At 48.6% G+C, this 26,650-nt stretch overlaps 2 protein-coding genes and 1 long non-coding RNA gene across 3 annotated transcripts in view; 2 read left to right on the forward strand and 1 right to left on the reverse strand.

The window, feature by feature from the left end:
• Window positions 1–6,099, forward strand: part of LAMB4 (laminin subunit beta 4) — a 54,937-nt gene extending 48,838 nt beyond the window's left edge. Inside the window, exons 32-36 of the mRNA XM_080392748.1 lie at window positions 1,822–2,029; window positions 2,620–2,758; window positions 3,042–3,218; window positions 4,223–4,376; window positions 5,752–6,099. Of these exons, the coding sequence (XP_080248874.1) occupies window positions 1,822–2,029; window positions 2,620–2,758; window positions 3,042–3,218; window positions 4,223–4,376; window positions 5,752–5,891 (818 nt within the window). The 3' untranslated portion in view covers window positions 5,892–6,099. The remainder of the gene's footprint in view (window positions 1–1,821; window positions 2,030–2,619; window positions 2,759–3,041; window positions 3,219–4,222; window positions 4,377–5,751) is intronic.
• On the reverse strand, window positions 18–9,599 carry LOC308066006. The gene is made up of 3 exons (XR_013929000.1): window positions 9,248–9,599; window positions 5,711–5,774; window positions 18–1,770 (listed from the first exon to the last, which is right to left on the reverse strand). It is a non-coding gene; the product is annotated as an uncharacterized lncRNA (long non-coding RNA).
• Window positions 9,600–10,131: 532 nt separating this feature from the next.
• LAMB1 (laminin subunit beta 1) overlaps window positions 10,132–26,650 on the forward strand; it is a 44,306-nt gene continuing 27,787 nt past the window's right edge. The window contains exons 1-13 of the mRNA XM_080392749.1: window positions 10,132–10,645; window positions 10,790–10,959; window positions 13,219–13,354; window positions 15,476–15,549; window positions 17,425–17,613; window positions 17,725–17,788; window positions 19,272–19,474; window positions 20,787–20,907; window positions 21,087–21,275; window positions 21,619–21,798; window positions 22,194–22,306; window positions 23,265–23,344; window positions 25,576–25,711. Of these exons, the coding sequence (XP_080248875.1) occupies window positions 10,609–10,645; window positions 10,790–10,959; window positions 13,219–13,354; window positions 15,476–15,549; window positions 17,425–17,613; window positions 17,725–17,788; window positions 19,272–19,474; window positions 20,787–20,907; window positions 21,087–21,275; window positions 21,619–21,798; window positions 22,194–22,306; window positions 23,265–23,344; window positions 25,576–25,711 (1,692 nt within the window). The 5' untranslated portion in view covers window positions 10,132–10,608. The remainder of the gene's footprint in view (window positions 10,646–10,789; window positions 10,960–13,218; window positions 13,355–15,475; window positions 15,550–17,424; window positions 17,614–17,724; window positions 17,789–19,271; window positions 19,475–20,786; window positions 20,908–21,086; window positions 21,276–21,618; window positions 21,799–22,193; window positions 22,307–23,264; window positions 23,345–25,575; window positions 25,712–26,650) is intronic.

A 26,650-nucleotide genomic window follows, 5' to 3' on the forward strand; every position in this document is an offset into this window, starting at 1 on the left:
GACTAATTTTTAATATATATTAATTTTAATTTTATATATATTCCGATATAATATAGCATAATAGGTGATCAGAAAATGATCTAGCTGTATTCACACATAATTTCTCATCTTGCTCCTGATCTGTGCAATCTTTTTCAATCCCTTTTTTTCTAATGCTTCTTTCTCCCAAGTGACAGTACTTTGTATTAATTTTCCAATAGATCTGTTACATTCTGATTGTCATTTTTTATTAACGTGCTTAATTTGAAGCATGCAGTTCCCTCAGCTCCTGGTTTATCTGAGTAAAGGGTTACTAAGATAATTTCATACAATGTAGATAATTTCATACAATGTATAATGACCAGCCATGTCCAATGCATCCTCAAATTGTTATTCCACCCCATTCTTCCAGGCCCATAAATAGAGGCTCTCCGTAGGGAGCGTGGGAATTAGGACACATACCACTCCGTCGTCTCCGTAAAGCTGTAACTCGAGGAATCAAAGGATTCTGGTAGAACTTCACAGCTCTCACAAAAAAAAAAAAAAACCAAAACCAACTATATATATCCTAAAACTTTATCCACCCTCACAAATGCAGAAAAATGCTGTAAGAAAGGGACCCTAAGGTTGTTCACCAGATGTACATCAAAGGAGTTCAAATGTGGTAACATTTTTTCAATATTTTGGATGGAGCTGGTCTCATAAGTTTCTAAGGATTGCATGTTGGCAGTCCTTTGGCATTCGTAACTCTACAACCAAATGTGAGTGAGAGCAGAGGACTTCCTTTGTTCAGGAACATTGAAATTATTTTACTGAAGTGGAAGAAAAATTCCTTAAGATTCTTAGATCTTTATTTGATAGCAATTGAAAATTCCACCTTTGGCTCTTTTATGTTTCTTAGCAGACATACAGCATTTACTAACAATTATAAAATCATTTTTGAATGGATTTTTGTTTTGTAAATTGAAGTTTGAGAACAGTAACAGCTGAGATGCATACAGTTACATTAAATCTGCTGTATTCCACATCGATGAGAATGGTAATTTTAGATTAATATGTTCCTACAGAAAATAGCTCTCAGGAATGCACTACTGTTTGCACAGTAAATGTCTTCTATTGAATTCCTGGTGAGTTGCTTTGGAGCGTTAGCAAAAACATTTAATATGTTTCAAATGTTTTACCACCCAAGGTCTTGTCTATAAAGGGGAGTGAGCAGAAAACAGAAGTGATGGTGAGACTTCACAAGGCATGGACTGCTCTAACTGTGTGTCTGTGCCTCTTAGCGAAGAGCTAGGACAAGCTCATTTGTAAGGGGAGTTGTCAAAATTAGTTTTTTCTACTGTAAATTCCCATCCTATCTGAGTCTGACCCAAGTTCCCTCTGTAGCTTAGCCTTTCTCATTAACCAGCAAAGGAACCACTTCCTCAATGTTGTGGCGACTCCAGGGAAGGGATTACACCCACCAGCCGGCTTGGAAAGCTCCATTCACACCCCGGTCTCTCCAGCACCTCTTTGATCTGGGGGCCAAGGGAGAAACGGGCTCTGACACATCTAGCTGTGCTGTGCACTGATTTAAAACCTTCTGTGGGCTCAGTTCTACATCAGAATTTTAATAACCCAGTTCAAAGTGGGCTCAAATCCTCATTTTAGCCAGTTCTGACAACACCAACAGCAGTACCGGGAAGCATAATATTAAATTACAAAATTCTCTTACCCCCTTGCTGTGTCTGTCGGCTTTATTCTCCCACATAATTCAAAGGGTAGGCAGCCACAAGGATCACTTACATTCCCCTAGGAGGAAAGAGCTGCTTCAGGATATTCTCAGCTCCATTTCTGTTGCAGATGAGAGCGCGCCTCCAGAAGACATTGAGAAGGTGGCAAACTACGTTTTGCAAATAAACCTTCCCCTGACTCCACGAGAGCTCACAGGCATGCTTGGCAAAATCAGAAGCATTACGAACCACTGTGAGAAGTACAAACTGAACGCAAATAAGAGAAACAGAAAGAGGGAGGAAGCTCGGACGCTGCTGGTGGAGGCACAAGAAGCTGAGTGAGTAGGGTATGATGTGCAGGCTCCAGCTGGGGTGGCACTGTGCATGGTAGGACTGCTCCATGCCCCAGGCAGTATCCTAGTAACGCTGGAGGGAAAGTTCAGGTGACAGCAGCTTGCCAGCAGGAACGAGCCACAAGCCATGACCATGCAGGAGCCGACAGTGCTGCAAGGAGGCAGCTCCCGCCAGCTCCTGGCTCCTCAGCCTGCAGAGTCAAAAAGAGACCAAAGCAGCTACTTACTTTCACATTGGACCTAGTGGAGTATTACACCTGGGAAGTTTAAATATGGGTGAGAAAGAGCCAACAAGAACTAGGGAGGGAGAAAACACATTCACCCACGAGTCTTCCTTACGAGCAGGGCACCACCAGGCAGCCCGCAGCATCCAGCCTGGCCTGTAATACAGCAGCACATCTGCTCCCACACAAAGTCCCTGACCGAGGTTTTTCTTTGCCAATTTATGAACCACAATTTTAATGGTTGTTGCTGGACTTGAGGGAACATTTCTGCATGGCAGCATGGCTGCATTTGAAATGTGTTCTTCCTTTGCTCTCCACATCACTACACACACTTCTATTTTTCTGTTTTAGCAAAGCAGCTAAAGCTCTTCCACCTGTGGATAAAATTAATAATGAACTAAAAAATGTTGCGAAGTCCCAAGGACACTCCAAAACCACCTTCATAAAGCTAAATGAAGAGATACAAGACATCAGAACACAAATCTCGCAGGTATCTTGCTGTAAATATTTTGATTTATTTACTAGATACATTTTAGAAAAAGATACTTAATCTCAAAGTTTCCTTAATGTAAGCTTAAATAAATAACAGCAGAATGTGGCACAGATATGACACGGATTCCGTAATCAGGAATCTCCTCTTCTTAATCGCTTACTCCGCTCAGGAGTCTCCCTCCTCTTCTTAATCAGTTGATATTAATCTCCCTCATTGCCACACTCTGCAGGCTGGATGGACATTGCATAAGAAACCACAGCCTCCAATTGCTCTGTTTTAGGCTGAGAACCAAGTGAACAAGACAAATGATGAACTAAATGACTTGTCAGCAAAACAGTCTGAGATGGAAGATGGAATTGCCTCACTGCAGGCAAAAATGCTGATGAACAAGAATCAAGCCACAAAGGCAAGAGCAGGGGCAGAAGCAGCACACAAGCGAGCCCAGAATATTGATAAAGTAAGTGTTTCTGTCATGTGTTAAGGGAAAAAAGATTCTCTCCGTGTTTAATAGTAATTTTGATTCAGAAGTGTAATTGTGTTACCCTGCTCTCCTCAAAACTGTTAACATTTTCCTTATGCCATGCAGCGTAAAATGTCACAGGTTAAGAATAATTTACTTTTTATTTCAAGGCTTCTGGCACGTAACACTTCTGTTTGCTTGAATGAAAGAAAATGTATACATTTCTCTGGCTGCTCTACAACATTTTTCCTTGCACTGTGTATAAGACTTGTAGTCACCATGGGCACCAGTACACACAACAGAAAAAATCATAAAACCAGGTATTAAAATAAGTGAGTGATGGAAGCAGCCTGGCCATTCATCCCATGCCACTTTCCTTCACAGAAAATTGCTGTGGGAGTAACTTGGAGTTTTTAGTTGGCTGGGTGCTTTTCAGTAGCTCAAATTTTTGAGACTGCATCTAGAAATTTGCTAAAATTGTGAGAACCAGGCAACCACAGTGCAAGCTTGGAGCATGATCAAGCTTCCAGATTATAAGAAATCTAGGTGAAATCTAATCTGCAGCCTCAACAGTGGCAACCTAAATCAGCAGGGAATAGATTAGCCAGTAAATATTACTACAGCCAAAAATGTAAAAAACCCTCAATGTTGCTACACATAATTCATTAAATTTGAATTAAGCCTCATGGCAAAAAGAAATTTACCAAAAAGCTCTATCAAAATAAGTAAAAACAGCATAAGCTTCAAAAATCCGAAGTCATATTTTCTTTATATTCTCACTTTCCTTTAGATTGCTCTACTGGCAATTTGCTTTAATTTATTTCTATCAGGTTTTGCAAAGCATTGCTCGATGCACACATTATGGATATTATTTTTTTTAAGATAATGAGAGATTCAAAGTTTGGTTCAAAGAGGATATTGAAAAAAATATAAAAATCTCCTTCGGCATGCCAGATAAATTATGAGATGCTCTTCAACTAAGTAACAGCATTTTGTTACAGGAATTTGCTGACATTAAAAGAAAGTACACCATTCTTCAAGAAAAGCTAAAAACCCAAGGACCTCCCAAAGTAACACTAGAAAAAGTGAAGCAGTTGAAAGAAGAAGCAGAAAAACTGGCTGAAGAGACTGAAAAAAAAATCAAAAGAATAACAGGTGGTGTTCTCACTTCTTTCTATAGCAAGCAGCAAAAATTGTGACCGTTAGGAATTAAACTGAAGGCCTTGCCCACAGACACTAACTGACTAGGTTCACCTGAAATCGGGTTTAAAACAATTTAACTGGTGAAAATGCCTGCTTGAAGCTACTCAAACAGTTTAAAAGTAGTTGAAATGATTTGGCTTATGTACTTTTTCTGGCATAAACTGGTTGCCATAAGCAGCATTTCAGAGGCGTCCACATAGGGACTTGCAGTCATTTGATTCAGCTTAAAAACAGGACAAGTGCAAAATCTGCACAAAACCTGGCTGCAGATTTAGCTGGAAGCCTTGATTTATGCGCTTGCTTTGGGCATTTGGACCTTAATCTTTCCTCTGCGCTCTGTCTTTTCTTACATTACCCAAGTGATGGCTTGCTTTATATAGAGCTGCAGGGTAGCTGTTTTCCACCAGCCCATACTTACTCCCCTTCAGACATCATCTCTGAGCAATGGCAGAACAAACCAGGTACAAAAGTTGGCTTGTGGAGACTGAAGCCAACATGCCCTGGACCTGTGGGGCTGTGGCCAAGGCCAAGGGGTCATGGGCAACGGAGATGGCAGCTGCTGTGGCTATACCGGCACCAGTCCTCACGCAGCTGCTTGGGTGGGTCTAGACGGTCACCAAAAAGGAAGAGCACATCTCATGCAATCACATGCAGGGAACCTAATTCTACAGGTAGTGAAGGTCTGGGCATTCCCACTGGGAATCCTTGAGCCTAGGATCCTGCCAGGCTCAACATCCAAAACCACTGTGTAACGTCAGTGGAACTGAAGCAGAAACTCCATCCCAGGAGCAAATTCTTCAGGACAGGATCTGAATAACTTTTCCAAGCGTATAGCTTGAAGAGAAGCGTTAAGAGCATCCCAGTCACTCCAAATGTGTGTGTTGGAAACAGGCAGTGAATAATGTGGGTTTGACTCATTACCAATATGTTTACATTGGTGTAGCTTCACAGGGACCAGCAGCAAACACGTGTGTAAATGAGGCAGACCTAAGCTCATTACACCCTCCCTTTTCTAGGCTTTACACACATCAGTGGACACAGTGTACCTTTGAGCGTTTCCATTTAAACCAACTCCTTTAAGAGTTCTCTGTCGGGCTCCATCCTAGCTGATGGACAAAAGCAGATGCTAAGAAATCAATATCTTTAAGGCTGTCACATTTGTCTTGCTATCCAGAAGCCAGACTTTTCCCTCCAGTTGCATATATAACATTCCCCATTTGAAATGGGCTTATTGCCTCTAAAACTGCTGGAAAAAGAAACACTGTTAAACCCTGGATTTTACTTACACAATAAATAGGAGTATCATTGCATCTCTCTACTCTTCCAGATTTGGAGAAGAAGCTTCAGGACCTGAATCAAACCAAACAAGACAAGGCAGAGCAACTGAGACAACTAGAGGAACAAGTGATAGCCATTAAAAACGAAATCATGGAGCAGGAAAGCAAGTATGCAACATGCAAAAGTTAGGATCTGAACAGACCATCAGGTAAAAGGCAACTGAAGTCTCTGTGCTTACCTCCTCCTGAGCTTCCCAGCATGGAGGGCTGTCCCCTGTAAACACATCTGAAGGTGCCTATTGTATTTTGGCACAGTTGAATAATGTAATTTTCTGTTGGTTTTTTGTCCAGTGGAGTTTATATGGAAATACCTTTGAATAAATCAGCTCATTAAGTAATCAGGTGTAGTCTTCGAGGGAGCTCTGCAATAAATGCCTGTGCACAGCCTAGGGCTTCTCACTGTAGAGGGTTGGAAATGCAAAAGCAGGATTGCTCCGAGAGCTGCAGGTCACTGCCTCAAAGACAGACTCCCAACACCCTGTGTCTTCTGCTGAACCCCATAACCTGTGGCTGTGCCACAACACTGCACAGGGCTGCACAGACTGGGATGGGGTGACGCAGATGAAGGGCTGTGGGCTTCTGTAGCCATCCCTGCTGACAACCGGCAGCATCCCCAGGGTACCGTCACTCCTCCATCCCCACCTCTTCACTGAGACAGAGCAGAGGGGGCACTAGGAACCCCTGACCATGTGAGGGTTCCCCTACGTTCACTGAAAATCCACTGCAACGGGCATCACCTCCGTGGAGCAGCAGCCCATTAGCGATGGGTGATGGGGAGCCAACTCCCCAGTGCCCACTGGATGGCAGTGCACAGATGCTTAATGCGGAAAAAACTTCAAAATCATTTCTTTGTCAATGCCCCTCCTGCAATGCCTATTTTTCTTATGCTTATAAAATTCCCACATTTTTTGTTAATGCAATCAACAACTGGAGAATAACTCCAGCTCTTAGGATTAAGCAGTGAATCTAAAGGGCCACAAGTGTTAAAAAAGTCTGTCCAGCCCTTCTCCTACATGCAGCACTTCACAGAAGTCAGAGTTCACTCAGCAGTTTCTTGTAGCCATAAAGAACACAGGAATTGTCCTTAAATTTTAGCTTGTAATTTTTTTTTTTTTTACATGTAAAGAAGGAGACTGGGGCTAACCAAATGCTACAGAAGGACTAGGGTTTTGAAAGACCGAAAGGAGCTACACCTCAGTTTCAAAATCCCACCCTCAGTATACATACTCCTGCAGGATGCTGAACAGACCAACGATGGCTTTTCATCAGTTAAAACCAGTCATGTCATTCCCGGATGGACTGTCCCACAGGAAGCATCCATTATAGGCTTCAGTCAGCTGGGGTGAGGAGCCCAGCACTGCTTCAGAGCTAGGATGCAGCCCAGCCCACATCTGTAGAACAAGGAATGCTCTGCCGGAATACAGGGCTCTTAGCATTTACCCGTCCTCATGTCATCAGCACCCATAAAACAATCCTTATCGATTTAATGGAGATAAACCCTCCCTAGCTATCACTCTGTGTTTAGCAGAGCTAAAGTAGCATTTGTTTGCAGTGGGAGGCTTGGGTGGGAATTGCTGGCACAGATGAGATTTCAAAGATATTCTTCTTAACTCAAACCAGCTGTGCTCCAGGGCAATGTGCAACATGCATTACCCATATAATAGCTTCTATGGTGAAGATGATGTTATCAAATTACAACTGCGACATAATCTAACAAAAGACACCTAAACGCAGGCATGCCCGTTATTTGCAGTTTAGCTTTTTCTGAATTTTAGCACTTTCAAAAGTCATCAGTGAGGTGTGAGGCTTCATTAGAAGTTACTAGCCTGTAATCAGAGGAGTGTATTTAGACTGACTTCGCCATAATGAAATTGAGCATCTCCATTTTACTTGGAGCACACAACTCAACAAGCTGCTCACATGGGTGTCTCCAGGTAACAAAGGATTTCCTGCAGGTTTCAGTACGGCCCCTGCTGCTCTGTACCTGAAACAAGCACACCGAATCACCGAGACAGAAATTCCCAATTGCATATAAACCAGAATTATTTCATTCATGGCTTTAAAAATCTGAATTCAGAAGCAGAAAGTTGAAAGAGAACTTCCTTTTAGAATCCACTCTTGGCTGTGAGTGTTGCCATATGGCTTTTGACAAGCCGCATGGATGAGAAGTCTGTAAAGGCAAGGCAGTTAAACAGGCCTGGAGGGGAGTTGTATTCATGGGGGGGGGGGAACAGAAATCGCTGGGAAAAAAAAAAACAAAACACAGGAAGAAGAAAGTCAGCGTGGAGTCTAAACCTCCCCTGCCTTCCTCCAAGCATGCTCAGACACACAAAGCAAGCAGACCTGATGGGACCAGTGGCTACAGAACAGCAAATCTGTCCTAGGACAGCTTCTGAGGTTTACAGCTGTGCAATATTCCTCACTGGAAGTGCCACAAAAATTTTTAAAGTGCTTTTGCAAAGTTAATTTGTGGGAAAATGCTGTAACTTGGATAAAAAGTACCTATTTTTAGTTCCCCTGGCCCTCTTTCTTGTGGTTAGAAGTGGCTTCAGAAAACCATTTCTTGAAAAATTAAAATCAGCATCTTGCCGTGGAGCATTTTGACTTCAGTGACATTAATCAAAATACAAACAACACTTAACCAAAGCCACATAAAAATGATCTCACCAGCTCCATTTGCTAGGCACTGACCCCCGGCAGTGTTGTAAGGAAATGGGTGATCAAGTGGGTATCACTGATGTCAAATTCTGAGATCTGGTTCTTTGAGAAAACTTTCAAGCCAGCACAAACAGGACTGTAAAGCTGCTTCACCAGCCACAAGGACAGGCCATGACACAAACCCGGATTTTTATCATTTGAACAATCAAATTAAAATACTCTCACTCGCTATTGCTCACAAGCACTGCAGAGAGAGACATGAACAAATTTGCTGCACCTAATTACTCACACAGTGAAAGCTGGTGATTTCGGCTACCTCTGAAAGGTGATCATGGTTATGGGTGACGGTGGCCACGGCCACCCTGGTCTGTGGCTCAACTCCAACTTGATCACTGATGCTGCACAGCAGGGTCACCCCCAGGCTGGCAAGGTACAAAGGAGCCTAACCACAGCGGCAAGGAACTCCAGAGGGCAACTTTAGCCCACTTTAGGTTTAGGGAAGGATAGGACTTCTACAAGGCTACAAAACAGAAAAAGAAAAAAAAAATAAGGAGAAAACTTCAATAAAAACTGAGAAAACATGGGATAGAAAAATGTCCAGTGGCAATGAAAGACTCTGCCCTTGCAGTCACACACGGAGCAATGCCGCTGCCCATCTGCCACAGAGCACAGAGGTTTCTAACCACAGCAGAGTAAAACATTTTCAGTTAGTGGGATAAAAATGTTTAAAAACAAAGCCATGCCGTGATTTACATGACAGGATTGTGAAACAATTAATGTTGTGAATTTAGAAGACCATGTTGCAGAAGTAGTTTAGAATGACAATACCTGCCCTGCCAGCTTAAAATGGTTTGATTTTCTGGGTATCTTTAATGAAACGGCCCCAAGAGTTCTTCAGTCGGGATCCCTGGGTTATGTTTCAGACCTGGTGTTTAACCTTTAGGGCAAGTCACTTGGTATCTCTCTGTTTCTGCTTATCCATCTGTAAAATGAGAACGAACATATTTACCTACCCCGGCAGGGCTTGCTGGGACAGACAGACCGCAGCGCCCTTCCACTCGGGCACCACGGTGAGGGCAAAGCGTACCCGAGGGACGCCAGCGCCTGGTAAAGGTTTATACAAGTTTACGCGCTGCGTGTGCGCCAGCATAACTCGAGTACATAAACCCAGGCACCTGCCCCAGCCCCTTGTACCCCCTCCTCAGTGTTTACTGACCAGCGACCCTTTCCCTCGCGTGCCGAGCCGGCAAAGCCCCCGTGTCCCCCAGCAGAGCCCGCAGAACCGAAGCTGAGGCCGGGAGCGCGGGGGCAGCTCCAGCACAGCCACCCCCCCTCGTACCGCCCTGGGCGGGCGGGCAGCGCCGCATGCGCCCGGCTCACGAGGCACACGAGGAGCCCCCCCCCTCCCCGGTGAGCCTGGCCCGGGCCCGACGGGCACCACTGCCGCTGCCCCAGGCACGGCACTGGCGGGCCGCCCGGCCGACCCGGGGCCGCTGGGCACCTCGCGGTTCGGCTGCGGCCCCCGGCCCTTTGCGGGGGTTCGGGCCTTGCCGCGTGGGCACGCTCCATGCCGCCCCCGTCCCTCCCTCCCAAGCGCCCAGCCCCAGCAGCACCCCCGGCAGAGAGCTGCATTGGGTCACCCCCCCTTCTTGCACGTTTCCCCACACGGGCAGGAAGACGGGTCGTCCCATCGCCGGTTCCACCCTCCCCGCTGCCCCCCCCCCCCCGGTTGCTGCCCCCCGCCCCGAGCCCGCTCCCACAACTGGGGAGCAGCGGGGAGGGCACTAGCTGCGGTCCCGGGGTTTGCGGTCCCCCCGCTCCCCCCTCGGGGGTCCCCGGTTGCAGCGGGGCGGGCGGCCCCCTCCCCGGCCCGCTCTCCTCCGGACTCCCACCGCGGCTGAGCTGCCCTGCCCCGACGGCTGCCGCTGCCCCGGGCCGTGGCGCTGCGGCGGGGCTGGGCAGCCCCGGGGCGGGGGGCCGGGGCGGGCGGGGCCGCGGGGGGCGGCCCGGGCCGGCCCCGGAGGAGGAGGGCCGGGGGGCGCCCGGCGGCGCGGAGCCGCTCCCCGGGAGCCGCGGGGAGCTGCGGCGCTTGCGTGGAGCAGCCAGAGCAGCAGCGTGCGGTGGCGGCGCGGAGAGGGAGCCCCGTCGCGTCGCGTCCCGTCCCGTCCCGCCGGGGTCCGCCGCCCGCCATGGGCCGCCTCCCGCTGTACCTCTGCTGCTGCCTCGGTAACTGCCGCCCCGCTCCGGCCGCCGTCGGGGCACGGCGGGCTGGGCGAGCCCCTGCAACGCGCGGCTCGGGGCGCCCAGCCCGCCCGCTCCCGCTCCCCTCTCACCCCTCTCTCCCCCCTCTCGCCCTCCGCGGCCGCGCAGCGCTGGCAGCCGCCGCGGCGCAGGAGCCCGAGTACAGCTACGGCTGCGCCGAGGGGAGCTGCTACCCCGCCACCGGCGACCTGCTCATCGGCCGCGCCGCCCGCCTCTCCGCCTCCTCCACCTGCGGCCTCGGCCAGCCCGAGCCCTACTGCATCGTCAGCCACCTCCAGGTGAGCGCCTCGACGCGGGGGGCAGCGCCCCCGGGGCACCCCCGGCCTCAGGGGGGGCGGCGGGGGGCGCACGCCCGCGGGAGCCCCGGCGGGGTTAGCCTCTGCCCACGGGCGGGGGGCTCCCGTGGGGCAGTGCCGTGGCCCTGCGCGGGACCCCACGCCCCGGCGGAGCCGCCCGGGCACCCCGGCGGCCCCCGGCCCCCCTTCCCCGGTGGAGGTTAATGAGGAGGAATGTGCCGCAGTCGCTTCAATTCAGACTTTATTTTCCGACTTTCCCGGAGCCGTCTAGACGGCTTCCTGACGGAGAGGGCTGTAGGACCCGGGCAGCGCTTTGGCCGCTGTTCCCGCAATGTAATTGCGTTTGTATGGTCTCCGAGTGAAGGATGCAAACACGGCTGGCTCGCACATCTGGTGGAAAGCACAAAGCTGGTTCCTAATTACGCCACCAGGCTGGAAGTCTCAGAGACGGGAGGGATGGTGGGGAAGAGTAAAATATCAGCTATAAGTGCAACTCCGTTGAACTGAAAGTAAGGGGATAATCTGGAGCCGAATTTACCGCGGAGACAATAGGGCCGGATCCTGGCGCTGGGAAGGAGAGCGGCGGGAAGCAGCAGCGGCCCTGCCCGAGGGGCTGTAGCGCTTGGCCCACTTGTGCCCTCCGGTTCCCAAACCTCCCCCGCCTTTAGCTTCGCTGTAGCCCTCCATCTGCTGGAGTTAATACTGGATTTAACGTGGAGTTTAGCTCTGCTGGTACGTTTTCAGAGTATATTGGGATTGACTTAAACGGCGTTAGCATCTCTGGTAGAACAAAACAGCAAAGGCACGTTGTGATGTTCTCTTGCCTCAAAAAATGCTGAAGTGCTGTGGGAAAAAGCATCACTTCAGAAGCTCACATGTGCCCCTACTCCTGAGCTCACAGCCCCAGTTCAGCGCTGGGGATGGCCCTGGTTACTTCCGAACCCTAAGTGGTATTGAAGCACTTGCAGGCAGGTGCCAAGCATCCTCTTGGTAACAGGGGGCTGTGCTGTGCTGAGGGCTTCGCAGGATTGGGCTTTCTAGGATTCGGTTTCAGTGGGAGACAGGAGCAAGCCATGGCATGAGGTGGGGGCTGTGGTGGTGGGGGAGGGGAGCCTGGAGCGGGCAGGAGGGGACATCTTCCCCGGGACCCCTGCTCCTGCCGTGCTCTCTGCTGGAGGGGTCTCCGGGGGCTGGGGGGGGGGAAGCGCCGGGCTTGGGGGGAGCCGCTGAAGCCAGAATCGGTGAAATGGAAAGCCTGCGTGGCACGGAGCTGCTCGCTCATGTCCTTAGCTGATGAAGTACTGCATTTGTCTCCATAAAGCCGCTGGAGGAATGATGCCTGTGTAGCTTCTGACAGTGATGGGCTGCTGCAGGGAGGGAGCCCCGGCACTGCGAGGAGCTCCGCTCCCTCCCCTGCCCCCTGGTCTGCCCAGCTGCAAGCTGGCTTGGGCAGGACGCCTCCTCTGGGTTTGGTTTGCATCCTACCTTGCAAAATTGGAAAATGGTGGTTTTAGTCACCTGGACGGTGCAAAAATGGCATTGTTCGTAGTAATAGTCACGATGCGGTTTTGTCCTGGTGCAGGAGCTTCCAGCTTTCCCAGGCAGCATGTGCCGGACTTGTACCCAACCGGGTTTTTTTGGGCACACCTTGTAGTGTGTGCTAACAGAGTTTATGTGCATAGCTTGGGGTTGCAGTGGCCTTGACAAGCTGGATTCGGAGTAAAGTTAACCCCGTGCTGAAAGGGCTTGGTTACCAAATCACTGGTGGCCCACCGCCATGCACTGAGCTTCACTGGAGGTATCCCTAATGCAGAGAACTTGCATCTCCTAGCTAGCTCCCAAAAGCCAACGTTATTTCACACAAGTTGTGGAAGATGTAGTTTTGCGTGTGTATGTTTGTATAGAAGCAGTTCGGCGATTTTCTGTAGATGCTGCCTTTGATTCTGACTTCTACTGGAGAATATGTGTGCTGGAAGAGATTTCCTGAGACTGCAATTTCAATAGAAAGCATACTTCTCCTAAAAATAAAGTTTATGGAATTCCTGGCATATTTTCCATTTGGCAATTTGCATTAATTCATAAAGGTAAATACACTTATCGTTTCAACAAAAAAAATACCTTTGATGACTCCTGCAGGCAAAATGAGTGGAATGTGATATGGATAGAAAATGCTCTTATCTGCAGGAAGCAACTATTGCCCCGCGGATAAAATCAGTAATGCTGATTGTTTTGTTGTTTCAGGAGGACAAAAAATGTTTCATATGTGACTCTGAGAATCCCTTCCACGATACTCTCAATCCTGACAGTCATCGCATTGAGAATGTCGTCACCACGTTTGCTCCAAATCGCCTGAAGCTGTGGTGGCAGTCGGAAAATGGTACGGGAAAATGGTACGGGGGTTTGTCCGGGAGCCGTTTCCAGGACTGGGAGCTGCTTTCCCTCCTTTTGTCCAAGGGTACCTGCGGGGTCGCTGCTATCTCTGGCCTGGTGGTTATTGTGGTGTGAAGGATCATGTTGTGCGAGGAGGGCTGAGTAAAACTGGCTCCTTTTGTGTGCCCTGGAGCAGTCCTTTATCCATAACGAAGGAGTTTCCTTAGTCCTTTGCGGGAGCGTTAGGACGAGCTGTCCCACCGCTTTGCAAGAATCCTTTCCTAAAGAGAAGTTCCTTGTGCTGGCTCCGAATCTCCCTCGTGTTTGGGCAGCAGGAGCAGAGCAGCCTTCCAGGAGTAAATATCCTGGGGCAGCACTGCCAAGGAAGCGCCGCAGGGCTTCCCCGGACCGACCCAGGGCTTCCCCGGACCGACCCAGGGCTTCCCCGGACCGACCCAGGGCTTCCCCGGCCCGCTGGGCTGCAGGGAGGGTGTGGAAGGAGGAGGTTTGGGCGCGGGGCCGGGACTGCTGTCCTGCCCGCAGACTTCCCATTTCCCTGTCCTACGCAGGCAGAGCAAAGCCAGGGGCATCTTGTACCCTGCAATCTACCTCCTCCCTCCTGGGCTCCCTGAATTCCTGTATCCATATGGCAAGCAGTAAAATGAACACCAGAAACAAGCCAGCTAGTTTTTTTTTTAAAAAAAAAAAAATGATTGCATGTTAGTTTGGTGGCTTTTTTTTTTTTTTTTTAAATCCTTCCTCTGTCCTTTTTACTTTTATGGTTATGTTTTTGGCATGCCTTCATACAGAGAACAAGGCATTGAGGTTTTTCAAACAGCAGTTTTACCCTGAAGCCTTAAAGCCAGCAGGACAGGATGGGATTTCTGCAAATACATTGGCAGTAGCTGTCTTACTGTTTGTGAAGAAAAAAAAAAAAAAAAAAAGGTCATATTTGTAACATTTCTGCTGCCCGGTAAAAAAAGATTTTCACTCAATCTATTTTAACCATTTAGATCAGCCTAGCAATCCGGTTGTCTCCAGTGGGTCTCTTCTGGCATTCCAAATAATTCATGTTTTTTGCAACAGGCTTGGCAGCATTCACACAGAAAAGTTCTTAGCTCATAAGGTCATGAAAATGTCCTTCAACAATAAATAACAAATGATTCTTTCTGTCCAACTCATGTTTTCTTCTATTCAGGCATACAGCAGAAGGGACCGTTGCTGCATACTCCACATAATGTTACAGCTGGTCAAAAATCTAAGCGCTTTATTGGTTTATTGTTTTCATTTCTTACCCTTTCTCCTCTGTAAATCTTGATTTTTTGAAAAATTTCTAACCACAGTATAATTAACATCCAGCTGTTTTGAGAGGTCTCTTCGCATGACAAAATAATATTTGTTACTGTTTTTCTTCTTTTCTGTGTGGAGTCCTTGACCTTGGGTAGTCCTGCAGCAGAGTCTGGGAAACCTTTTGCCTCTCACCGGTTTCCCAGCCAGCATGATTGCAAAGCAGGGCTGTGGTGCTTGCTTTAGGGGTATTTGAAAAGCAGGTTGTAAAGGAACTGTTTCTGCATCTGAACGGACAGGAGAGTCCAGAGAGGGTGAAGAAAGGTGGGAAACAGCCCCCATCAGCTGCTGGTGAGACTTGGGGTGATGGGACTGCAGAATCTCACCCCTCTGTGGCTGCTGGATGGGCTGCAGCGTGTGAGGACAGCCTGGAGTCACCGTGCGGGTCTGGGCTCAGCATCCCCAGCTGTACCAGCCTCTGGGGGTGCTTTGGAGCCAGGACCCAGCCCACGGCAGTCCCCATCCTTACCCTACATCTAGTGATGTTAATCGTGTTACGTGGTCTGAAATAACGGCAACGCAGGCTCACGCTTTGGGTGTGGCGCACGTGACGCAGGTGATGCACAGGAGTCCAGTGTGGCATGCACTCTTCAACAGGTCCATGGTGTCTTCCCTGTACCTCAGTAAAGTGCTGACACTCATGTCCCTTTACGACAACAGAGCTAAGTGGCAAAGAAAAGAGTCTCTACGCCACTGGAGCAAAGAGCTTTGGCAGAATTTAGATGTAGGGGCTGGTGCGTGTCCTTGCCTGCTGCATGGCTTCTTTTCTCTGCCCCTGCAGGTCTGGAGAATGTGACTATCCAGCTGAACCTGGAGGCTGAGTTTCATTTCACTCATCTCATTATGACCTTCAAGGTAAGGAAGCCACAGCCTTACCCCGAACCCTAAAACACAAGGAAACGAGAGGTCTCGTAGTTCTTCACAGGGATTTGGACTTCGTCTGAGCTGTTCTCCTGATTTTTTAGAGGTGCCAGCCATGAGCTCCTGCTGAAGTTGTGCAGGAAGGCTGAGTTGTGCCTTGTGGCTTCAGCTGCGTTTGGCCTCTGGTGAGGCTGCAGGAGGAGTCACCCTGAAGCTGGGGGTTGTGTGGTGTCCATCTCTGGTAGTTGCGTTCTAGAATAAATCGTATAGCAGCAAGGATTTTTCTTCTTAAAAAAAAAAAACAACTTGGCCCTGATGTCGGTTTTCGTTTGGCAAATGGAAAAGTCTTCAGGAAGAAGGAACATCTGTACACAAAGTGTCTTTGTTTCCTTGTAAACAGATGTCTTGGAATGGCAGATTATGTCCTGTACATCCTAAATCCCAAGCAAGCAGTAGTACCAAACTTCAGCTGAGGTTTCGGGGGCTGCAGTTCCTGAAGGGCTAAATCGCTGCTCTTTGCATGTAAACAAATTCACCTCTTTGTTTTCACCCGTCACATTTCTAGGAGAGCTGGTTCCTCTTCCCTGTGGCATTGACTTGGGTTTCTCCCGCTGCCTCGGGGTGGTGGCTGAGGTGGAAGGTGGTCCTTTCTGCTGGACCGCCGAGAGATCCCTGACCCGATGCAGGTGCTGTGGCCGGCTTGGTCTGCCATCAGGAGGAAGGATGCAGGGGAAAGACAGTTTCAGTCATGATTTGCTGACTTTATTTGTGTGGTAGACACTCGAGCTGCTTTACCTTTCCTCTGGGTTGCTACGTTTGTTGTTGGGTGAGATACCAGTTTGTAAGTTGGGTGATACTTTCAGCCAGGAAGCAGAAGGAACATTTCTTTCCAGCTGTGACTGAAATGCTTTTGTGCTTGGCTCTGGGGGGGGGTCTTCTCTGAGCACATAAAAGTAATGAAGAGACTGTTGGTATTTCTTGGTAGGTGCAAGCCAGGTGTGAAACTAATGCCCACTTTTTGAGGGGCAGCGCATAAACTGGAACATGAGATTTTTTAGGTCAGAGGGTTTAAAAATCTTGTAGAAGTCTCATTAGTTAGTTGTTCTAGAGTTGAGTACATGTGGGTAAGGAGGACGGTGGTTTGTGTGAAGTACATGCAGCCTGCTGGAGTCTGGGCACAGCCAGCTGGAGGAGTCACTGGGGACTGGGGGAGTCAATGCAGCGTGAATGGCTGAAGCTGAGCCTGTCATTCCTCTTAAAGAAGAAGGTTTTCTTAATGCAGCGCAGAGGACAGCTGGTACTGGGTGGCAGAGACACTGCAGAAGGGAGTGTGGTCCAACAAAGAGAGGTGGGCGATCCCAGGGCTTTTCTGAGCATCAGAGATAACTGCTCGGCAGGAGCTTCTTGGCCACTGGAGCTGGAGGGGAAGCACTGAAAGTGGCCTCCTGGTTCCCAGGGCAGGAGAGGAGGCCCATTAGGTCCTTTGCAGAAGATTAGGCAAGGAGGTACAGCGTGGAATAAGGCTGTGCTGCTTTCCACAAGCAGAGGAAAAAAATCTTTTTGTCTCCCTAAAGGCCTGCTTTAGCCCCAGGTTTTGAGAAAGGATTTGGAATAAAAAAAAATCTTACTTGAGTTTGCTCATTTATTGTGAACATATTTAAGTGCTTGGCCGCTGAATGCTGTCACTTTAAGGATGGGTGAACAGAAAGTGGGATATCAGCAGAAAAATATTTCCAGATATTGGAAGTAGTCAGTGCAGGGACAGAGATTAAAATCCAGACGTGTGGATTGCTCGCACTTAAAAGCACCTGATGTAAATGCAAGTACTAATGAACCTAATAAAACCTCTTTTGGTTTTCTTACTGTTAGACGTTCCGTCCTGCTGCAATGTTGATAGAAAGATCCTCTGATTTTGGAAAAACATGGCAAGTATATAGGTATTTTGCATATGACTGTGAGAGCTCGTTTCCTGGGATTTCAACTGGACCCATGAAGAAAGTGGATGATATAATCTGTGATTCCCGATACTCTGACATTGAACCTTCAACAGAGGGAGAGGTCAGAGGGGGTTTTTTTCCCCAGTACGTTTATTGTATAGCCTTTTTCCATACAAATTCAGATTGTCTTATTTTTAAAGCTGAATCTTCCGTTGTACCATTTTTCCTCCAGGTAATATACCGTGTTTTAGATCCTGCTTTTCGAATTGAAGATCCATACAGTCCAAGGATTCAAAGTATGTATACAGTTACCTCCAGGCTCCTTTGAAAGCATTTCTGTATTTACTTGCTTGCAAAAAAAACAGTCAGCCACAAATAAAACCAATAACAGTTTTGAAGTCATACATTTGTGGTATGGCTTGGCTTCTTTCGCTGACTGGGACGATGACATGCTGGGAAATAACGATCAGTGTTGTCAACTCAAGTGATTTCTCTTACGCGCATCATTGAAATTGGTCCTTTTCTTAATTGATGAGGGATTTGGTTTCATTAAACACCCCGTCTCCCCAAGGCACGTGCAATTGCTGATAGAAACCTTAGAATGTGATCCTGTAGTTGTACAGTATTCAGAAAGCAAAAGAAACAGCTGCAGAGGTACTTGCATCATTCTGCATTTCCAGCTAAAACCAAGGGGGTCGTGTTTTATTTTTCAGAACATCTGAGTCATGGCTTCGGGTTGGTTGGCCTTGGTAGCACTGTGTGGCTGGCCAACACACATACAGTCATAAAACACAAATTACTGTAGTGTTCATATGTGGTCGTGACAGTCTGGGGATGCCAAGGTAGATCTGTTGCTGAGCGTGGCTCAGAGAGAAACCTCCTGGGGCGTTTGGGCTGAACAGGGGACTGCAGCGCCTGGCCTTAAACCTGACTGCCAATTTAATATGCATTCTCAGTTTGGGTTTGTGTCCTTCACTGTAAAGCTAACTGAGCAGAAGAAAAGATCTGAGGTAGAAGAGTGTTGCTAGTTGCTAAATAAATTGAGTGTTTCTTTAACCAGCATTTTAAAGGAGAAACTCTGCTTTCGTGGGCTTGAAGTCCTTTTTCAAGCCTAGTTTCAAGGCTCTAAGAAATGACACAGGATTCATAACATCAAAGCAAACGTGCAGACTGAATTAATTACTGCAATATTGTCTTGCCACGGATTGTCCCTCGAGAACTTCTCCTTTGTATTTGGTCAGTGATGGGGTCTTGCTTCTTTCAGCAAAATGTAATGTTACATTTGCTAGGAAATTCGGCCGTGTGAGAAAAAACATTCGTGTCTTGTTGTCAACTAAGATTTTTTTCTAAAAGGCTTGTAACTCTTCAAGCTCTTCGTCCACTCGTCAGCAGTTCCTTAATATCGGTTCCTTGCCCATCTTACACTTTAAAGGCCCAAAGAACCAGTGGCTTTTTGGTGCTACTGTTTTGTGCACCTTTAATAATATTTGTGTTTGTGCCTGCCATATGTCTATAATAAAAGAGACTAGTATTTTTAATTAGGCTTACACTTACTTATACAGTGATCAACTTGTGGTAAGATAATGTAATTTTTTAAAAATTTGAGAGTATGAAGTGACGTGTGTAGTATGTAACTGCTGAAATTGCATCTGATCTGAGCTGCCCATAGGAAGTGTGCTTGGGAAGTCACTCTGGCTTCCTCCCATTCAATACAATATCTGGTAAATAATCCCCAAACGGCGTTTGTTTTTGGTGGGTTTTTTTGTGTGTCCCCTGCAGACCTATTAAAGATTACAAATCTGAGAGTCAAATTCATCAAGCTGCACACTCTGGGAGATAATCTCTTGGACTCGAGGATGGAGATCAGGGAGAAGTACTACTATGCCATCTACGACATGGTGGTTCGTGGGAACTGTTTCTGCTACGGGCATGCCAGTGAGTGTGCACCAGTGGACGGCTTTGAGGAAGAAGTGGAAGGAATGGTAAATACTCGCTTTTCTGCATAAAGCTGTTCCTGTTTGTGCCTCTAAGTGGCTTAAAACAAATTGAAAGATGATAGTCTGCCCCCCCACGCTCCCCACCTTCAATTATCAAACAAGAAAACTTACAACTGTTCCTCCTCAGCAAATGTATCTTTTGTTATTGGTGTTAATCAAGCAGAGATAAGGTGAAAATTGTTTTAGCTTTCCTTCTCTGATTATGTTAAAGAGCTGATGAAATTAAAAGGCAGGAATGCAGAAAGGGAGCGTAACAGTATGGGGCCGGAGATGGGCATGGGAATCAACTTGGTTACTCTAAAATTGAAGTGAATAGAGACATCAAAGAATGAAACACCTTTGCGAATCAAACATGACGTGTGTTTGTATCAGTCGTTATCAACTGAGAAATGGAGGCTGTAGCCGTAATCAGCAGCAGGCTCTGAAGGAAAACCCTGCTGCCTGCGTTGTACGCTGCTGTGCAAGTGCTGCATCCCTTCTGGGTTCTGGTTTTCCCCCAGATTTTTGCCTGACAAGCAGTAATAGCACCCTTGTTAATGAGTGAGTTATTAACGGGACGAAAACGTGGAGGCAGATGGGGAGGTTGTGTGGTTGCCCCAGGGGCAGCGGGGTGCTGGCGAGCGGGTACGCTCCCTTGCCCTGTGCTTTTAGTGAGTGTCTCCACCTGGGCAGCAGCAGGACTGGCTTTGCTTTTAAAATCCTAGCTCCCGTGCCGGTCGTCCTCGTCGTCTACGGCAGCAGCTGTCACACGGTCACTGCTGGTCTACTTAGTACTTTTTCTGTACTTTACATGTTGAAGGCAAAGTCTGGGGTTGATGGTTAAAAGCCATCCACACTGGCTGTTGTCTTTGCTTTGAGAACCCAGGCAGGACTGGAAACAAGGTGCTGAGCTAGCGACTGCGCTGGTATAACTAGATGCATGTTAATAGCTAATTAACAGCTAATAAACAGCTAACTTTGAAGTCCAGGAGGCTTTTGTGATTATTGAGGTGGAACCGTGCTCTCCTTGTTCATGCCTGAGAGTATTTATTCAGGCAGTAGTTTGGTAAGGAAAGAAGGACAAATTTGTGTGAGGACGTTCTTACCTTGGCAGGTAAAGGATGCTTCTGTGGCCCTTTATGTCTTCCTACATGCAGTTACATGCAGTAATGTCTCCAGAAGTATATTCTTTATGTACTGGCTACATTTTGCATTAATGTTTTGCATGGGGTTTTTTCCTTTCCTCTTTTATAACCAGCTGTATTCCTCTTTTTTAATTCTTTCTTTTTTTTTTCTTTTTTTTTTTTTTAAATGACAGGTCCACGGACACTGCATGTGCAGGCATAATACGAAGGGGTTAAACTGTGAACAGTGTTTGGATTTCTACCATGACTTACCCTGGCGACCTGCTGAAGGCCGTAACAGTAATGCGTGCAAAAGTGAGTTTGTGAAAAACACAGAGCTGGGTTCTGGAGTGAGAATTACGTACCCGTTACTTGGGGACTTCTGACAATACGTAAAGCCCTGCATGTTCTTTGGTGGACTTGGTGCGTCTTTTCTGCAGGCTTGTTCCTCCCCTGGGACCAGACTCTTACTTTGCTTTCTGTCTTTGTCACAGAGTGTAACTGCAATGGCCACTCCAGCCAGTGCCACTTTGACATGGCAGTGTACATGACGACGGGGAATACCAGCGGGGGAGTGTGTGACGACTGCCAGCACAACACTGTGGGACGCAACTGCGAGCAGTGCAAGCCCTTCTACTTCCAGCACCCGGAGAGGGACGTGCGGGACCCCGACATCTGTGAGCGTAAGTGCAGCCCCGCTCCTTAGGGTGGGAATAGCCATTGCATCCCGGCCGTGGCCCCCCCTCCAGCTTTCCCTGGAGAATTTAGGAATTACTGGCCTTTTGGCCAGTGCCATGCTCCCAAACAAAGATCCTTGAGGGAAGGTGGTTGTCTTGGTGGTCTTGAGTGAACCCGGCTGGGTTTTGTTTTCTCTTTGAGAATCTGGAAGTGTATCTGGTCATTACGTGTTCAACCCGTGTCATGTCCAATACCTCTCTCTACACAGCAGCCAAATTTAAATAATTCGGTGTGAGCCTTTGCCTTTTCTTTTGTAGCAGTTAATCACACGCAGTGCTTCCTTCTTAGCTTGCAACTGTGACCCAGCTGGCTCCCAAAATGGTGGCATCTGCGATCGCCACACTGATTTCTCTACTGGCCTCATTGCCGGACAATGCCGTTGTAAATTATTTGTTGAAGGGGAGCGTTGTGACCTCTGCAAAGAAGGATTCTATGGCCTGAGTGCTGATGACCCAGCGGGCTGTCAGTGTGAGTAAAAACATATGTTCCTTTATGTGTGATCAAAAGCTCTTTGAGGAGCTGTTAGAACCAGGAGAAGTTGGTTTGTGGGGTGGGTTTTTTGCCTTTGTTTCATGGTTTTGCTAAAGGAAAAACATTCTTACAGATTTGCTGTAACTTGGAGTCCACCCGCCCTTAAAATTCAGTTCCACAGCTGATCCTTCTAGTGTATTCAGTGGAAACAGCAGAATCCTCCTTATTTGTTCTGTTATTTCAAGTTTTACGGGGGTGGGTGGTGGGCAAAGCGTGCAATTAATCTCTGTCCTGGGAGGCGAAGCTTTAATGTAAATATTTAGGTTGGATGCTGTCTAAAATGTAACTCCAATCCTGCGTTTTGACCTGCCTGTTTGTATTTCCCAATCTAGCTTGTGCATGTAATCCTCTGGGTACCCACCCCGGGGGGAATCCTTGCGATTCAGAGACAGGAAACTGCTATTGTAAGCGCCTGGTGACGGGAAAGCAGTGCAGTCACTGCCTGGTAAGCAGCCTGCCAGAAAATACGTTAGGAGATGCTAGTGTGAGGGAGGGTGGCTTGCGGAAAGCTGGGAGCAAGGTGCCGGCCGCTCTCTGCCCGCCCTGGCGTTCAGGCTGGAGCGGGCACCTCGGGGATGCCAGGAGGAGTGAAGCACGCTGTGTTACGGGGACCAGGGAGGCACGTTAAGGCAGACAAGAGCACCCAGATTAATTCTCAGGACTGTAAGGACCGAGGCATTAGTATATCTGGAGCGGTGGCTCAGTGAAAATGAGGGATCTGGGGCAGTTCCCGCTGGGGTGAAGGACAAAATGGTCAGAGAGGCAGTGTTACCAAAAAAAAAAAGGCTTTCTATACAGGCTATTATTTTAGGCAGGGATTATTTCATACGCATACATTTCCACGTAGTGTTTATATGTGCTGGAGTGTTATAGAAACACGCTGTCAGATAACGGGATGTGTTTGTATAAACACTGACGGGCTGTCTTATCTAACAGTGAACTATATGGAAAAGCTAATCAAGGCTGGCTGTCGGGCAGGCAGAGCAGCATCTCTGCAAGGGCAGTGCCCCGCACGAAGCCCCATGGCTAGCGCCCTGCTGCGGGGTGACGTACCGGGCTGTGATTTTTCAAGCTTTTCATGGGTCAGGAGCCCAAACCGGTGTAAACGGTGCAGTAGGAGTAAGGTCTGTGAGCTTGGGTCCTCCTGAATCTTGTTTTAAAAGCTAGATAGAAAGAGGTGGGTTGTTTTTTTCAAGCCCTTGAGATGGTCAGTGAGGAGGAGGAGAGCAGGCGGGGAGGTTGTGCTGGTGGTTGTAGGGGTAGGCCCCCGACCAGGGGAGCAGGATTTATAGGTTGGGGGGCAGTCTGGGGTGGCTTACGCTGAGTATTTCAAAATGTGCCTTTGGGGTAGATGGGGTTAAATCAGCACTGGGTTACAGTGCTGGTGGCGGTTCCTCCTACAGCCTGAGCACTGGGGCCTGAGCAATGACATGGATGGATGTCGGCCATGCGACTGCGACCGGGGAGGAGCGCTGAACAACAAGTGAGTCTCAGCCCATTTACTCTCCTGTAATCATTCACCCCAGTGAGTTTCCCTTCATTTGCAACCACAACATCCAGGGCTCAGCGTGCTGTGGAGGAGGATGTTTGGGACCGTCTTTCTGCCCCAGTGTGTTTGCCTGCCCACCAGCATGGGGGGAAGCACGCTAGCTGCACAGTACTGCTGTGCTGCCCCGCTGGTGCTGCGTGGGGTGGGATGCGGACCAGGAAGTGCCCACGGGGGAGGTGGAGGTTTTTCAGAGAAAAGCGTAGTTTTTGAAGATGCATCCGTCAGTAAGAGCAGGGAAAGTCCTGGCTTAAATGCCTGGTCAGAGGGGTCCTGGATAGCCACACTGCTCCTCTGACCGGGGCAGTTTCCTGTGCATTAGGTGCGTGTCCAACCCCAGGCTTTTCAACAGCAGCATGTTGCTTTGCTTCCCCCCCCCTTCCCTCCACAAACCCTTTGAAATATTCTACTTTTGTCCAAAGCCGCAGAAGTTTCCCAAGGGAGTGGACAAACTGTTTCCCACTGGAGCCCACTGGACTGCACCGGGGGAGTATGGGACTGGTCCCAGTGTGCCTCCTGTGGGACGTCACAGCCTGCAGACACCCCATCTGTGGCAGGGATTGCCGTGGGAATGCCCCGTGGGCCGTCACTCCCCTCCAGTCCTGAGTGAATTATTACTCCTTGGCAGACGGCGGCGTAGCTGTCAGTGATTATTTACTCCCCCGTGCTTGCTCCCTGCACACAGATCGGTCACGCCGCGTAGTTCCTAACAGCTCCCGCAGTGCAGCCGCGGTTCCAGGGGTTTGGGGTGCAGGCTCAGCCATGGCCCAGCAAGGCTTTGCAGCCTGTTTCCCATGCATTGAGTCCAGCGATTGCAAAACCATGTGGGGAGGGGACGTGCGGTGTCCTGGTGTGGGCGCAGAGCAGCCTTCCCTGCAGCCACAGGAGAGCTGTGAAGCCTGGCGCTGGCTCTGGCTTTGCTCTCGAACGTCAGTGGGAAGGGGGAACTTCCCCCTCGCTGCTGAATTGCTGCCTCCTGGCTCCTGCTCAAGATGTGGGATGCAGCGCCTGGGGCAGCCACACCTTGCCTGAAATTATCCCCCCCCCTGCCCCGCTGTAACCCAGGTGGTGGAGTCATCGCCATCCCCAGAGGGGAAACTGCCCAGCTCCCCTTCTGGGGCAGCTAGGGGACTTCTGGCATCTCAAAGTGAATGATTAAGTTAGTCTCTGCAATTTAAAACATGATTTCGATTAGAAATTACTCTTAGAATGGGGGCCTGAGAAGCCTGGAGGTCTTCCATGGAAACCAGAGGGGTTTGACTTCTGGAAATGTTTCTAAATTCCACTCAGATTTCAAGAAAGGGGTGTGTTTTGGTGAACTGAAAAAACCCTGCTATGAAAAAGTGTGACCAGGTGTATGCAAAAATAGAACGTGCCCAAGGGTTCTTCATAATGCGGGGTGGGCTGTGGGAACAATAAACCCGCCAAAAGGCAGTTTGGGGTTAGAGATGTCTTGAGCAAATAAAATGGCTCTCTGTGAAGGAAGCGGAGGGCTGTGTGCCGCCCTGGACAGGCCTCCTGCATTCCCCAGCGATGGCTTTGTCTGCCCCACTTCTTTGGCTGTGTCTGTCCTGCTTTAAAGCAGCCAGGTGTGGTTCCCCCCCCCCCCGCCCCCGTGCGTAGCTGCTGGTGGGCAATGTCTCAGGATGTGCTTTGCAGCACAGGAAGGCAGCCTGACGTCTGGGGGCATGCAGGGTCACGCGTGTTCTTGCTTTGCCTCAGCCAATACAAACAGATACGCCGCTTGCATGGCCTGCAAGCCTGGAGCCGAAGGCTTGCAGGGCAGACATGCCCCTTGGCTATGTCTGTGGTAGCAAGCGAGGCTCTCCCAGGCCTGCTGTCTGGCCCCGGGGAGCTGCCTGCATCCATAGCAGAAATCCTCTTGCCATCCAAACAGAGGAAACCACACGCAAACTGCCTGCTGGAAACGGTCCCTGGCCCGTGCTTGCTCCCGAGGATTTGTTTGGGAGAGCGATGGTTGGCTTGAGCCGAGGCTGCCATTTCAGCAGTACAGATGGTCCAGCTGTGCAGAGCCCGAGAATATCTCATGTTTAGATGCAGCTGTGTCCAGAAGTCCTTCTCCTGTGTCACACCAGAGTGGAAGATTGCTCTAGCGCTGTCTCGGCATAGCCAAGATGAGCTGTAAATTCATTGCTCTTCCCTTTTAGCTGCTCGAGTCAATCCGGCCAATGCGAATGCCGGCCCCACATGTTCGGACGTCAGTGCAACCAGGTGGAGCCTGGCTATTACTTCATTTCACTCGATCATTACATCTATGAGGCGGAGGAAGCCAGCTTGGGTCCCGTGAGTAGCAGTTTTAGTGGGCTGGTGTGTCTGGTCAGGTGTGGGAAAGTTGTTTCACCATTTGGGCGTTGGAAGCATCTGGTTTATACCCTGAGTGTTTTGCAATTAAAATGTGGAAAACACAAAACTGAATTAAGTCTGAAAACTGTCAACCTGTAGTTCTTCAATCTTTGTACCGATAAATAATGAAGCAATTTAGGGGGGGAAGCTGCCATTTTCCTTTTTAAATCCGTTTCTTTGATCATGGATGCACAGCTAGTTTCCTGTCAGCATCCCTCTCTGTACTTCACTGTGTTCGCACCCACCGTACCTGCTTCTCCTTCCCCTCTTACCTCGAGAGCAGTGGGACAATGACACTGGCCTTCTTTTTGGTGCAGCTGAGACCAGGAGGGAACAAAGTATGCATTTAAGCACATTGCCACGGCTTTTAGAGTTTTTGTACGCTGGTAATATTTCTTTTATTAATGACTAAAACCACAGATGATTGTGCAAAAACCCCTGGTTTTGTAAGTGAGGTAGCCTCGTAACTTGTTTTGCCCGCTGGGCACGGTACATCAGCGTCTGGCTCTTGCTGTTTGCCATCGAACAAATAGCCTTGCTTTTAATTCATTAACAGCAGCTAGGTGATTACATCAATTTTTTTGCCTCCTGCAAGGAGTCAGGGAGAGGAGATAATGGTTTCTCTAAAGCAGCAGATCCTTTTCTGCCTGCGATTAGGGCACTTGGTCCTAATTTCTTTATTTCAGGCAAAATGCAGCACTTTGCAGTTTCAACCAAGGCAGAGGGTTTTTGTTCTGAGATAACCGCAGAGAGGGAAGACAGTGCAGAGCAGAAGCTGGACCACAGCAGAGGGCATGTGAGCTCGCACAGGGGTTTTGGTGCACTTTGTGTCTGCGCAGCTGGAGAGGGGGTACCCCAGGCCTCGCCAAGGCTCGAGGG

The sequence above is a fragment of the Falco punctatus genome (genome assembly GCF_963210335.1).
Source record: "Falco punctatus genome assembly, chromosome: 6".
Lineage (NCBI taxonomy): Eukaryota > Metazoa > Chordata > Aves > Falconiformes > Falconidae > Falco > Falco punctatus.